The sequence below is a fragment of the Ictidomys tridecemlineatus genome, chromosome 8 (assembly GCF_052094955.1).
Source record: "Ictidomys tridecemlineatus isolate mIctTri1 chromosome 8, mIctTri1.hap1, whole genome shotgun sequence".
Taxonomy (NCBI): domain Eukaryota; kingdom Metazoa; phylum Chordata; class Mammalia; order Rodentia; family Sciuridae; genus Ictidomys; species Ictidomys tridecemlineatus.
In genome coordinates, this window is record NC_135484.1 from 64,133,958 (window position 1) to 64,149,170 (window position 15,213).

Sequence of the window (15,213 nt, forward strand, 5' to 3'; positions counted from 1 at the left end):
TCAAAGAAAACAAGATTATCTACTGAAGAAAGAATAAAATACATTCTACTATCATGTATAATGAAATAAATAAATATCCCATTATTCAGAGTTAATTCTAATTTTTTTTAAATTTACACCTTAAAAAATCCTTTTTGTTTTCTACTTCTGTATGTTTACTATAATTGACAGATTCAGAAATATGTGATATATATGATTTCCATGTATGGGGGGGTGTGTGTTTATGGGGGGGTGTAACACTAAAATTTTACTAAAGGTGCTCCATCTAGACTGTCTCCCGGCCATAGTATGACCCCTTTCTTATTCTCAACTAGATTGAACAGTATTGATTGCACTTTTGGTACTCTTAGACCTATCCCCATCCTCTTGACTCTTACTATTCACCAATTTACAATATTCTTCCCATTCCACTGACACCTGAGTCACTTTACACACTCCTTCAGAATTCATTTCAGGTGGCCCTTTTTGATCCAACTTGATGTGATCTTTCTTCTGAACCCTCATGAAAAAAATATTTATACCTCAGTATGGCAGGCTTTGTAGTCAATACTGATTTATTTTTAACTAATTTATTAAGTAATTAATCATGAGCTCCTTAAGGATAAAGTTCATTTCCACATGTTTCCACACCCTTAGTGCAGACAGAGCAATGCCTTTCACATAGTAGGTACTCAATAAATAACTATTTAATTAAGTAAATAATTAAAATTATGAATAGCAATATTGCTAACTTCCTCCAAGTTACACAGCAATTTGTGTTTTCTTAAGACTACTTCTATTTTTAACTACAGTATATACTTGGTAAAGGATTTTACAACTCTCTAAATTAGCCCATGGTGATTACCCCTACTGTGCAATTTACCACTATTTTATTAAAGCAAGATTAAAGATAATACTTCATCGGAAGAAGTAACAGCGACATTAACCTCTATTTACCTTGACATAATAAAGCTTTAATAAAACATGGGCAAATTGCATTGAGGGGGATAATTATTCTAATATAAAATTTAAAGGGAACTTAATTTCTTATTCTGCATGTTTAGTGCTTTAAGATTAGTGTCATTAATGTCCTTTTTTCATTTATAGAGGATACATAAAAATATTTAACCCTCTCTAATTTGTTTCTTATTAAATAATTTTGAATTTATATACAAGTTTACAAACATGTAAGGACAATTTTTAAATATAACAGTTTTACAGAAATAAATATCCTTATAGATGGTCAGGGCAGGAAGAATACTGTGGGAAAGATTTTACCCTAAGCCAAAAAAAAAAAAAAAAAAAAAAAGTCAACCTTGTCTAAATTTTTGAGTGTTGAATCAAGAAGATTCTTGTTTGTTTTATACCCTCTGGCTTTATTACATCAGACAAGCTTCAAAGGGCCAGAGCACATAGTATTGAAAAATAACACAGCTGCATTTTGCAATGGAGTGTTCTGCTTCTGCCTGTGTTTTGTTGTTCATGTAATACTTTTCAATAAACAAAGATGTCAATCAACTCTCTTTGCAGCACATCACATTTCAGATTTAAACCACTTCAGACACATCACTGCCCCAAGCTCACACATTTAACAGATAAAAATTCAGCTTTCTGTCAAGGCAGAATGCAGTATTGATTGTAGGCGGTATTTAGGCAAGAATGTGGCAGAACAATATTACCTTTACAGTCACACATAGTCTACTATAAAGATATAACATAAATTGCATTATGGTCCTCATAAAATTCTTTTCCTAATGCTCAGCATTGATTAATATCCATTTCCAAACACATTCTTAAAAAAGGCTACATGCAGCAAATTGTGAGGGTAGCAGAGGGGGGTTAAGAACACATGATAGCAATCATGAAAACTTTGATCACTTGATTTGATTCTAGTGCTTTGTAAATTAGCATAATTATTCAAACATGCTTCATTAAAAATCATGACTGTACAAGTCCTTCAGTTTAATGATCCAAGTATATATCATGTGAGCTAAGCTTTAAATAAGAATACAACTTGGTGTTAGGAAGCTATGAGAGATGTTTTTCAAGAGAAAGTAAAAAAATACAAACTCCAAAATCCAAGACAGACTGGAAAAAAATCTGAAAGGCAGATCAGCAGTGTATGTGGTATGTTATATTTTTGTATTTATCTTCTCATCTATCTGAATGTCTCTTGGGGCCACTAAAGTTTAGATACCACATCACTTCTAATCTACTGGAAGATTGGCATACAATCCTTGTAAATCTTGATCTAATTGTAAGTAAATTTTAGGTATCATAGGTAGTTTTGACCTTTGAAGGATGGCAGAAGAAAAGTTTGACAGGTCTTGAAGTGTTCTCAGGTACTAAAAGAGGATGTTTCAAATTAATGAAAGAAGGGGAGAAAACTAAATTAATGATGCCAACAAGATTAATAAGACACATTTGTAGTTTGGTATACATTTAATTATGTATCAGATCTCATTTAATAATAAGGTTAACTTCACTTAAACTGCAAGCTACATAGGAATAATAAATACAGCATACAAGATACTTCATTATTTTGATTGTCCTGTTAATATTAAGTACTAACAAAAGTGAATCTTGTTTATCAGGTTAAAATATAGAACATGGAAAGGGTGACCTTTTAAGTTGAGTAATTTGCTCCTAAATCAATCAGATTCTGAGGTGGAATGGATAATTACCAAGATTCCCTGATTCTACATAGTGCTTATGATATGTGAAATCTGTATTACTACTTTACACATGACCATTTTCTTTTTCTTTCTTTCTTTCTCTCTCTCTCTCTCTCTCTCTCTCTCTTTCTCTCTCTCTCTCTCTTTCTTTTATGTGGTATCATTGGAGAGATACTTCAAAACTTTATAATAATTTTAAACTACATTTAATTTTAGAGTCTAATGTACTTTTGAAATGTATTTTATTTATATCTATATGTTTATTGCTAAGTATTTTAAGCGTTACAAAATTAAAATGCACACTCCAACTAATGGCTTTTTAACACCAAGAAAAGAGACATTAATCTCAGATATGTAAATTCAATCATTTTCTCTCATTGCAATGAATCAACATTAGGTTTCTAGTCACCTTTCAAATTTACCAATATTCTGGTGGATCTTGGCCAGGTGCTTACATAAATATTAAGTGTTCATGTCTGGGATTATTTCACAAGAGAAAAAAAAGAATATTTGTCTTCGTAAAATTTTCATACATTTTTCAAGAGAGAAAGAGAGAAAGAGAGAGAGAGAGAGAGAGAGAGAGAGAGAGAGAGAGAGAGAGAGAGAGAGAACGCCACATTCTCCCTTTTTTTTCTTTTAACTTTTTGTTGTATTGAGAATCAAACCCAGGACCTCACACATGGTAAGCAAGTGTTCTACCACTCAATTATATCCCAAACCCCATACTGTACAGATTTTTATTGGGTTGTTTTTTTTATCATTAAGGTTTCTGTGTTCCTTACACATTCTGGACATTAATGCCTTGTCAGATGTACAGTTTGCTGCAAGTTGTCTCTGTATGCAATTAATTATATCTTTTGCTGTGTAGAAGCTTTAAGTTAGATATAATCCCTTATGTATAGTTTTGCTTTTGTTTCATGTGCTTTTGGGATCTTGACCAAAAAAACCCTCTCATTCCAGTGTTCCAAAGTGCTACCCTTATGTTATATCCTAGTAGTTCTATAGTTCCAGACTTTTAAATTTAAGTATAATTTATTTCAATTTGATTTTTTGCTTGGTAACTGGTAAGAGATAGGAGTCAAGTTGCATTGTTCTACATGTGGATATCCAATATTCTTATCACCATTTATTGAAAAAAAAAAACCCTTTCTCCAATTCTGTATTCTTAGCATGTCAAAAATCAATTGACTGTAGGTATATGGGTTTATTTCTAGGCATACTATCCTGTTTCATTGGTCTATGTGTCTTTTTTAATTCCAATACCATGCAATTTTGATTACTATAGCTTTGTAGTATATTTTTGATTTAGGAAGTTTCCTGCTCTGAAATACTGAATAAATTTGGTTAGGGGAAAAACATACCTCGATACAATAAAAGTCATTTAGGCCATTTGTTAAAAGCCAATAGGTAACATTATTCAATGGGGAAAAGATGAAAGATTTCTTTCCAAGACCTGGAACAACACAACTAAGTGCTCAAAATCTTAGCCAGAACAATCAGAATTAAAGGGCATCCAAATTGGAAAAGAGGAAGTCAAATTGTCACTATTTGTAAATGACATGATCTTATGTAGGAAAAAACCCAAAGAATACAAATAAATGAATTCATAAAAGTTGTAGGATACAAAACTAACATACAAAAACTAGTAGTATTGTTATTTGCCAACGTGAATTATCTGAAACAGAAATCAAGAAAGCAATCCCATTTACAGTACTCACAAATAAGTAAACACAATACCTAAGAGCAAATTACTATATCTCTATGATGGAAATCATAAAACTTATCAAAGTAATTGAAGAGGACTCACATGCACATATGTATGCACACACAAATGGAAAGACACTCTATTTTCACAGGTTGAAAGAAACAACATTGTTACAATACTGAAGCAGAGAAACTTTTTCTAGGTATCACCCAGGGAACTTCCTTATGACCTAAACAGTATCACATATTCAGTCCTGAACCAATTATCAACAAGGTGGATAAAAGTGCAAGAAATACCAAGACTCACTCCCTGAAGCTATAGATAGCTTTTTGGACAACTTTTGGACAACAAAACAGAAAAAGAAGAGCACTTGAAAAAGTTTGGATTCTGTAATGCTGGCAAGAAGATGAACGAAAGTGGTTGTGAAGAAAAAAGGAGGTAAGATAGATAAATAAGGGTGTTTCTGCCATAGCTTATTATGAGGAAAAATCTATCAGCAAGAGAAGTAAAGATATAGGATGGAGAGGGGGAAGTGGGTGACAGCAAGTTTCTGGTTAATAAAAGAGCTGGGACAAGTGCCACAGTCTGGCTGGGCACAAAATCACCGAGCCACCACAAAGCCTTGTAGATTCAAACAGCAACTCTTTATTCCCGAACTCTCACCAACCCTCTACCCACACTTCCCGTGAACACACTGCCTCTATCGGCTGTTCACCAATTCGTGTGCACCAATTCTCTCAGAACCCTGGGAGAACTCAACGGGAACTCCAAAGAGCAGGCGCCTGAGGCAGCAGGATACGCCCTAATCCTGGAGCCGCCCTATTCCCAGAAGGATCCACCCTAAACCTGGAGCCGCCCTATTCCCTGAGCAGGGTCACCTTTCAACCCCAAAATGCCATGCATCATTCCTACTTGGCTATGGCTCTCAGGAGACAAGGATGGCAGAAGCCAGGACTCAGGTAGAGATAAGTCTTGGACATGAGACTCTCTCAGTGCACTGAGAACAGTGGAGGTTGGGCAGAAGAAGAGGAAGTGTCATTGACAGGTAAGTTTTCAGAGTTGGTATGGGGTTGTATTAGATATAAGTCAGCTAATATAAATCACAGTTTATGTAAGCAACACTATCTGCAAGTTGCCAGAGCTTGCTGGGAACATTGATGAGGCCAGACTTTAAAGAGAATGAAATCACCAACTAACAAAAGAAAGATCATTAATTCCTAATGGATTTGAAAACTTTTAATAAGTTAAATAGAATTAAGGGGGAAATGAGATGGAGAAGAATCTTCTGTGTAAAATTTATCTTCAAAAATCTTTATAGGCTGGGCATGATGGCACATATCTGTAATCCCGGCAGCTCCAGAGGCTATCAAAGAGTTAACAAGTCAGAGTCTCCTCTTCAGCCTCTGTTTTCTAGGCAACCCTGTAGAAAACAACAAACAGCTGGATTGCTGACCTATTCAACAATGCAAAAACAATGAGGCTCTCTGCCAATACTCAAATGCACAACTCCAATTCTTGAAAACTGCTCAGATAGCCAAACTGAGCCCTTAAAAGAATAATCCAAACTTAAAAGAAATCGTATAATTATTTAAAACAACCCATGAACAATACCTGGCACTGGTCTGGCACAAACTAAACACTTTACATTTTTATTAGATGGTTGGTTCATATATTTCCACACAATTTTAGGTAGAGTAATGGATGGTATGGAGGGAAATAAAGCATTTATTGTTTTTTAGTTTGTGCATATGTACAATAGGGACAAGCTAAAATTACTCAGTGAAGTCTAAAAAATGTTTTTGTTCTCAGAACTGCTTCACATGGGAGAGCTGTGTACAGAAGTAAGAATATGAATCTATTGATAGAAATCCATCTAGGGGGCACAAAGGCCAACTAGAAGTACCTAATGTTGATTCCCCACAAAAAAGGACCAAAATTATAAATAATTACATTTCAACTAGAGTGCCTAAAGGAGACTTCCGTACCTCACTTTCAATAATGAATAGGTCAGTGAAACAGAAAATCACAAATACCAGATTTGACCTGGACTTTAAACCAAATGGATTTTACCGACACATATAGAACTTCAATCCAACAGCAGCAGAATGCATATTCTTTTCTAGTGCACATGGAACATTCTTCAGGATAGACCATATTTGCTAGAAAACAAGATGCAACAAATTCAAGAAGGTTGAAATCACATCTAGAAATGTTTCCTACCACAACAACATGAAACCAGAAATCAGTAACAGGAATAATATTCGAAAATTAACAAATACATGAAAATTAACAACAAATGGGTCAAAGAGGAAATCAACAGGGTACCTTAAAAATATTCTGAGACAGATTTTCATAGAAACACAACATATCAAAACCTTTAGGACTCAGCAAAAGGAGTTTTAAGAGAGTAGTTTATAGTAAATAAAAACTGTGTAAAAGATATTTCAAATAGGGCTGGGGCTGTAGCTCAGTGGTGAAGTGCTTACCTCACATGTGTGAGACACTGGGTTCCACCTCAGCACCATATAAAAAAAGATAAAGATATTGTGCCCATCTACAACAACAACAACAAAAATTTCAAATAAATAGCCTAAAATTACACTTCAAAGACTTACAAAAAGATAAAAAACTAAACTTCAAATTAACAGAATGAAGTAAATAATGAAGATCAGAATAGAAGTAAATCATATAGAGAACAGAAAAGCCACAGAAAAAAATCAAGAGTTGGTTATTTGAAAATATCATGCAAAATCAACAAAAAGAGAGAAGACTTAAATTAAAAATATCAGAAATTAAACTGGAGATATTACAATGTATACCTCAGAAATACAAAGAATCATGGAGGGTTATTATAAATAATTACATGACGATAAATTGAATAACCTAGAAGAAATAGATAAATTACTAGGAAAGTATAATCTACAAAGATAGAATCAAGAAGAAATAGAAAGCTTTAGCAGACCAATAATAAACAAAGGATTTGAAGAAGTAATTAAAAACCTTCCAACAAAGAAAAGCCTAGGACCAGATGGCTTCACAGTTGAATTCTACCCAACATTCAGAAGAGAATTATTACCAACATTTCTTAAACTCTTCCAGAAAAAAAAAATAGAGCTAGAGAGAATAGATCCAAACAAATTTTTCCGAGGCCAGCATCACCTTAATACCTTAATATCTAAGCTAAGACAAAAACACCACAGAAAATAAAACTACAGGTCAATATCTCTGATGAGATATTGAATAAGATATGAACATAAGATATGAGTCCATAAGACTACACATCGAAAGGACTATGCATTATAACCTAACAGCAATTATTCCTGACATGCAAGGCTGGTTTGACATGTGTAAATCAATCAAAGTGATAGTCACATTAACAGAATAAAAGGCAAAAACCACATGATTCTCCCAGTTGATGCAGAAAAAAAAAACATTATTTCAAAAGGGTTAGCATAATTTCTTGATGAAACTCATAAAAGTTTAGACATAAAAGGCCAAAGGGATATGAAAAGATGATCAACATCACTAATCATCAGGGAAATGCTAATTAAAACAATTATGAGATACCATCTCACACCCATATAGATGGCTACTTTCAAAAAGATGAGATATGATGTTGGCAAGGGTGTGGAGAAAAGGGAACCCCAGTATACTGCTGTGGTAAGGTAGATATGGTATGGAATTTCCTAAGGAAATTAAAATAGGATTACCATGTGATCCAGTAATCTTTAATCCTGGGTACATAACTAAAGGAGATGAAATCACTAACTCACAAATATATCTACATTCCTATCTTCAGTGCAGCATTGTTTATAATAGCCAAGATATGGAAACAACCCAAATGCCCATAGATGGATGAATGGATAAAGACAATGTTATAGATGATGATGATAGTGATGATGATGATGATTATGATGATGATGATAGAGAGATAGATAATTCATCTTTTAAAAAGTGGAAGATATCCCGCCATTTGCCATAGTACAAATAGACCTGGATGACATTATGCTTGATTAAATTAACCAGACACAGAAAAAAAATTGCATGTTCCCACTTATATGTGGAGGAGGATGAGGGAGGGAGAGAGGGAGAAGTAGATAGATCAAGGATATAGAGAATGAAATAGTGGCTACCATGCTAGGTGGAGGTAAAGAGGAAAATATAGAGAAGTAGGTGAAGGATAGAAAATAGTAGATATGTAGGAATGAAAAAGTCAAGAGATTTGATGCACAACATGAGAATTAAAATTAATAAAATTTATTAGAAATTTTTGTTAAATAAATTTTACTTGCTTTTGTCATAAAAAAGTAACTGTGAGACGATAAATATGTTAATAAGCTTTATTATAATATCCATTTTATTCTGTGTATTCCATGTTATAAATGTAAAATATAAACAATAAATTTCATTATAAAAAACTAAAAGAAAGAGATGTAAAAACAACTTAATCCATGATAATTTGGGTAGTAGCATGAAACCACTGGAGAGTAGCAATAAACCAGACCACAGGTGACAGCTGTCAGTTAAAAGGCAAGTGTTCCAGGACTTGTTGACCCACACACAAGACATCCATAAGACTACACTTTATTCTACAGTAGTATTATAACTATATATTATAACTGTACACTTGAGTCTATTACATGTATGGTATTGTACTTAATCCTATCAGCTGTGGAATTCAATACTGAGTGCTTTAACAAATAGTATGGACAAGTCTACTTGTAGCATGAAGTTGAAGTGTATGTACAATTCTAATTTATTCTAGAATCTTCAGAATTTAATTCATTTGCATAATGCTAATACTTCAGAATGGGCAAGAACTAGCTATTCTCTTCTAAAATACAAAATAAAATAAAATTATAAAGTAAAATAACTTATTAGTCCAAATGTAAAAATTTTTAGAATTTTAAAAGCACCTTAAAATAATATCTATCTCTAATGATGCATCCATCTCTAATGATAATTTTTAAAGAAATATTATATATATACAAATACAACTGCTGACAGAAGATTCTCAAAAAATATCTAATGAATAATAAATTAATGGTATAGTATCTTAAACAATAATTTCATGAAGAATATGATTATACTCACTTTATAGTAAAGGAAACTTAAGTCTTAAAAGGTGTATTTTTTGCCTGAAAACACTGAATATCAGATATTGAGCTAATATTTTTTATATAATGCCAATTATTATTACCTCTACAACATATTCTAAGCAAAATTAATATGGTCCAATTTTTAGAAAGTCAATTTTTATTCATTCATCAAATATTTATTATCTTCTATCTGAATATTTTTTCTGGTATAAGCCATTACACCATTACATATTTTATATAACTCAAAAATCTGTACAATTAACATGGAAAGTAAGAAGAGCAGCTGTATTTTATAATTTTATCTTTCTACAGATCTCTATGTGCCATTAAATGTATCACATTAGACCATATAGCCCTCAAAATAAAATTACCTGCTAGGTGTGGTGGCACATGCCTGTAATCCCAACAGCTCCAGAGGCTGAAGCAGGAGGATTGCAATTTATTGATTTAGGCTCAGCAATTTAGCAAGGCATTAAGCAACTGAGACCCTGTCTCTAAATAAAATAAAGTAGGGTTGGAGATGTGGCTCAGTGGTTGAGTGCTCCTGAGTTCAATCACCAGTACCAAAAAAAAAAAAAAAAAAAAAAAGAACAACATAGAGAAGTGAAGGAAAAGTTTACTTTGGCTTATGATTTCCATGATCTTAGTCCAAATCAACCAACTCCATGGCTCTGGTCTTGAGTTGAAACAGACCACCATGATGGAAGGACAAAGAAGAGGAAAGCTGCTCAGGTCATGGCATACAGGAAGCAAAGAGTGAGTGAGGAATCAGGAAAAAATATAATCTTCAAGTGCACACCTCTCTTGATCTACTTCCTCTGGCCACATCCCATCTACTTCAGTAACCACCCAATAATGATTCAAATTATTAATCCAGCAAATGGATTAATTCACTGATTAAGTCACAGTTCTACTAACCTAATTATTTTACCTCTGAACATTTCTGCATTAACACATGAGCTTTCTGGGGTATGCCTCATATCCAAACCATAACACTGTGTACATGCATATAGATTACTTACTCTTATTCTCTTGTTTTACTATCTCAACCATAGTCCATTCATACCATCATCAATACCATGAAAAATTTCTTCTAATGATGTATCCATTCAGATATTTTCTAAAAAATCATATACAAAATTTTGAAAATTAGATTTTAAAATTTTCAAAATTCATGTTCTTTCTTTGCTTTCATTCCCAATGTTTAAAGAATTCAGGGTGTCACTTTCATGATAGAAATCAACTGCTTTAAATTTTGATGCCATCTCAGAGATTCAAAGAAGGCACTAGAATTTAAAGTCTTCCTTTGAAATAACAATAACATCAACAAAAAGGAAAAAGTCAAGAAGATTGGTTTCTCTCTTCCATTAGTGATCTTTCTTTTAAATTGCTAATGTCTAATTCTCTTTTCTGTCTAGAAAGTAAGTATATGCTGCATTAGGTTCAGATTACCACATATATAAACCTTGTGGGGACCTTAACAAATGCCATAATTTACATTTGGGTAAAAAACACACCATAAACAAAATAATAAACATCAAAAACTGAAGGCAAGGTTCTCCTAAAATTATTGGAGAGTGTCATCTAATATACTAAGCACATTGATGAGATGCCTCTTTAAACGTATGCTATTTAGAACAGGAATCAGCAGCCAGGTGCAGTGGCATATGCCTGTAATCCCAGAGGCTCAGGAGGCTGAGGCAGGAGGATTGCAAATTCTAGGCCACATTTACCTTTTTAGTGAGTTGCTAAACAACTTAGTGAGACCCTGTCTCAAAATAAAAAAAGTAAAAAGAACTAAGGATGTGGCTCAATGATTAAGCACTCCTGGGTTCAATTCCTGATATTAAAAAAAAAATCAAAAACAAAAACAAAGAACAAGCATAGTTATTCCATTTTAATCTGTTAGCTGCTTAAATTTAACTGCTGTTTATTAAAATTTTTCCAGTGTTTATTATTTCAACTTGTACTGATACCTTCTCTTATACCATAAGTTTAGTATATCTTTTAACTTCCTGAATATGATATGCAAAAAAGCTCTTTTAGATGTGACCCCTTCCTTGCTGGCCATCCTTGTTATTCACTAAACTTGTCTCCTCAGGTTTTTCCTTCCTCCAATCTAAGTAACTGTTATTTGCAGTTGAAATGCATCAACTCCATTATCTCTGAGCCTGCGAACATGTGCTCTCTGTGTCTGTCTCCATACTTCCACTTCCTTGGTCAACCCAGACTCCTACTCCACATAAAAATAATTGCTCTGCTTCCTATGTTTCTTCATAGTGCTCTTTGTGTATCTTCAGCAAATCATTCCTGTGAGATAATATGTATTGATTTTTCTTTTGTTCTTGTTGTTTCTACTGTGCTGAACAAGTTAAGTATATATCATATTAATTTTCTAAAAACTCTAGGAGGTTGGTACATTTATTATCTCCATTTTACAGACTCCAATTCATCTCCCATGGGCAGTAAGTATCAGATACAGAATTCAAACCCAAGTCTGACTAATCTCAGATATTTTGCTCTAAAAAATGTTATATCTAAATATCATAATATATTGTAATAATGGCTGCAAATTCACTGCCCTTTTCTTAAATATGATCAGACAAAGAATGTGGTTTTTAGCACACTGTGGAGAAAACTCTTCAAACTTGCTGACAAAAATACCCCATGCCCAAGAATTCTTTTGATCTCTCAATAAATATTTTAACACATAGGTGTTCCTTGATATACAATTGGGTTGTGAGCTGAAAATATCATGTGAGAATGCATTTAATACATGTACCCTACTGAATATGAATATCATAGTTTAGCAATATGGTACATTGTATAATATCATTTTACACTCATTTCTGCTGACCAGCACCTTAAGAGTAATGTGTTCCATATGACTAGCGTGGGAAAAGATAACACTTCAAAATAGTTCCTACTATTGAGCTCTTATAAATTTGGGACTTACAAGATGGTAATAATTCAGTTCCTAATTAATGCTTTATTTTTTCTAAGAGATTAGTAATTGAGTAATATCTGCTAAATATTATCACAAAGTTTGCAAGCTGTGGTTTCCACAACTCATCTTGTCCTCTGCCTAATACTCTTCTCTCTTATACTTGTTTTCTCTCCTCCCTCTTCCCTCTCTCCCCTCCCTCCCTCCCTCTCCCTCTCTCTCTCTCTCTCTTTCTCTCTCTCTCTCTCTCTCTCTCTCTCTCTCTCTCTCTCTCTCTCTCTCTCTCAGTCTTTTGCTGATTTTTCATTATTTCTAATAGATTAATAATAATGTTTCTGTGATCCTGTCTTTACATGCTTTCAGTAACCTAGTATGAAGTATGTCTCTCTGATTTAGGGTTATTAACTCACATATTATAGCTGCATGTGCTCTTGCATCTGTGTCCTGTCTCAAGTCTGATTTCCTTCCTTTGTGTCACTTCTATCCTTACCATTTGCATAACACTTTCCTTAATGGAGAATATAGCAATTGGAGTTGAGTTATCCTGCTGTTTTCTCTCAGCTGGTAACATTTGTCAAGGTTCCTCAAGAGCAAGTCTAGCCCTTTTTTTTTACTGAGTTACTTCTTCTACATAAAATAAAAAAGACCATTTTGGTGTTATTAGTATTTGTCAAGCTTTGCACCAGTCTTTTTAGGGCATTTCTGAGACCATTATTTCAGTTCCCAACTACATAACTTATTCAAAGAGATTAATCCATTGAAAGGACTCAATATCTCTCAACTGACTTGCTCTTGAGCTTAGAAATATAGAAAGGTCATTTCTGGTCCTAGCTACAAGGAGCACAGATGCAGATGATTCCTGATTGCTCAGCTCTACTTTAGCTGTGCACACTTTTCCCTAGAAGTACCAAAGGCAATACCCCTACAAATTCATTTTATTACTGTTTTTGATGCCTTAGGCTTAAATCTTGGATCCCATTTCACACCAGAATTTATTTACCAACAAAAACATGCACATCTTAGAGTCCTTTCTTTATCAGGAAAGAGAGCAGCAAACCAATCTATAGCGTTCCCATTGGCCTTAAAATCAGAACACATCAGGAGTGCCTTGTTAGATGAATTTAGCAGCAGGGAAGCCTGCAGCTCATCAGCTTTCTATTCCTCAAAAGTAGGTACTTACTGCAGTCAAGAGGAATTATTCCTGAGGATTTCTGGTCATGGGGATGTTTTCATTACCTTAAAAAAAAAAAAAAAGTCAGAATAAGACAAAAGAAAAGTCCTCATATTTGTTTTCCCTTCAAATACTTCATTTGATTTAAATGTCCTTTGGTGGCCTCTCAGATTGTTTTAATAAGTAAGTGAAAATTATATGTTCAAATAAAATCCAGTTTGATAGTATTTTTTGTTCATTCGTTAAACAAACATTTAGACAATCTACAGTGGCTCAGGTGCTATGGTAGGTACATAGGTAGATATAAAATATAGGGGGCTCAGTTATGGCTCAGTTATGGAGCACTTGCCTAGTATATGTGAGGCATTGGGTTCAATTATCAGTACCACATAAAATTATAAATAAATAAAATAAAAAGCTACTTTAAAAAGTATAGGTCTCTGCCATCAAGGAGGAATCAAGTCATATTAAGGGATAATGATAAGGATTTTGAATGACATACTAAAAGAAGTACAGACATGATATTTTTGACAGTGTTCAAAAACACTTCATAGTAGAATGACATAGGAAAAGAGAAGGAAGTAAATTCAGTGGTATTAGGCAGCTAATATGTTCAAGACTGATCACATACTTAAAAAAGCCATCTCACTTGTCTTTACCACTTTCCTTTTATATAGATAATTTTCCCATTGTTAGATTTAAAAAATGAGCTTTAACAGGATAATAAACCTATCTACATCTTATGATAGAAGAAATACTAAATATCTACCTGATTCCAAAGCAATTATGTATTCCACTACATGATGTGGCCTTCCAGGGGTCATTTGAACTATGTGTTAAGGGATGACTGTGCAATTTTTAAAAGAATATACCTCAAAGGAGTTTTATGGGTACAGAAGACAGGAGAGGTAATTCTAGTCAGAGGAATCAACAAGGTAAAAAGAAAGGAATGTAAAATAATAAAATAAAAAAAGGAAGAGAAGCTGAGGCTAAACTTGAATAATGATAAATTTCCCCACCAAGACCTAAGTAAGGAACACTAAGAATATTATAATTTTATGTTGTGTACTTGACAAGTCTCCTTGCCTATTTGAAACTTTTAAGATATATTATAACCTTGATGTTTCCAGATAGAGAAATCTGATATATAGGAAATTAAGTAACTCCTTCAGGGACTTAAAACTAGGAACTTGTGGAGTTGATAACAAATATAAACAATTGCTTTTATCTACTGCATAGTACTACTTTCTCAGTTTGGGTCACTAATAGAAGCTTCTTAAAGTTATAAGTATTATTCATGTGAGGGAAGAAATAAAATGCAACTACATATCAAATTTGGAATGCTATATGGATGTCAGAATGACTTGGCTTTATCATCCCTCATTTTGTCAACCATGAGAGTTTATTCAAAATATATGTTGTCAAGCAAAAACTAATTCTCTCTCTTGCTTCATTTTTTTTCCTTTGGGGTTTTGTTTTATAGAATAAATTTCCAAGATTTAGAAGACCATACCTACTAGCTCAAAATATTCAGTGTCTATTTATAGAAATATAATCATATGACAAGTCAGACAATAGAGCATTTATGCTATTCAAGGATTCCTTAACTTCTTTGACTGAGATACATGTGTGTCATCAAG

At 33.4% G+C, this 15,213-nt stretch overlaps 1 protein-coding gene across 4 annotated transcripts in view; it reads right to left on the minus strand.

The window, feature by feature from the left end:
* Nucleotides 1–15,213, minus strand: part of LOC144365869 (uncharacterized) — a 546,961-nt gene that overhangs the window by 101,170 nt on the left and 430,578 nt on the right. For all 4 annotated transcript variants that reach the window (XR_013424600.1, XR_013424601.1, XM_078018586.1 and 1 more), the window contains one exon: nt 13,583–13,638. Coding sequence is in view for 2 of the 4 variants with exons in the window: in XM_078018586.1 (XP_077874712.1) it covers nt 13,618–13,638 (21 nt within the window). In the remaining 2 variants the exon portion in view is untranslated. The remainder of the gene's footprint in view (nt 1–13,582; nt 13,639–15,213) is intronic.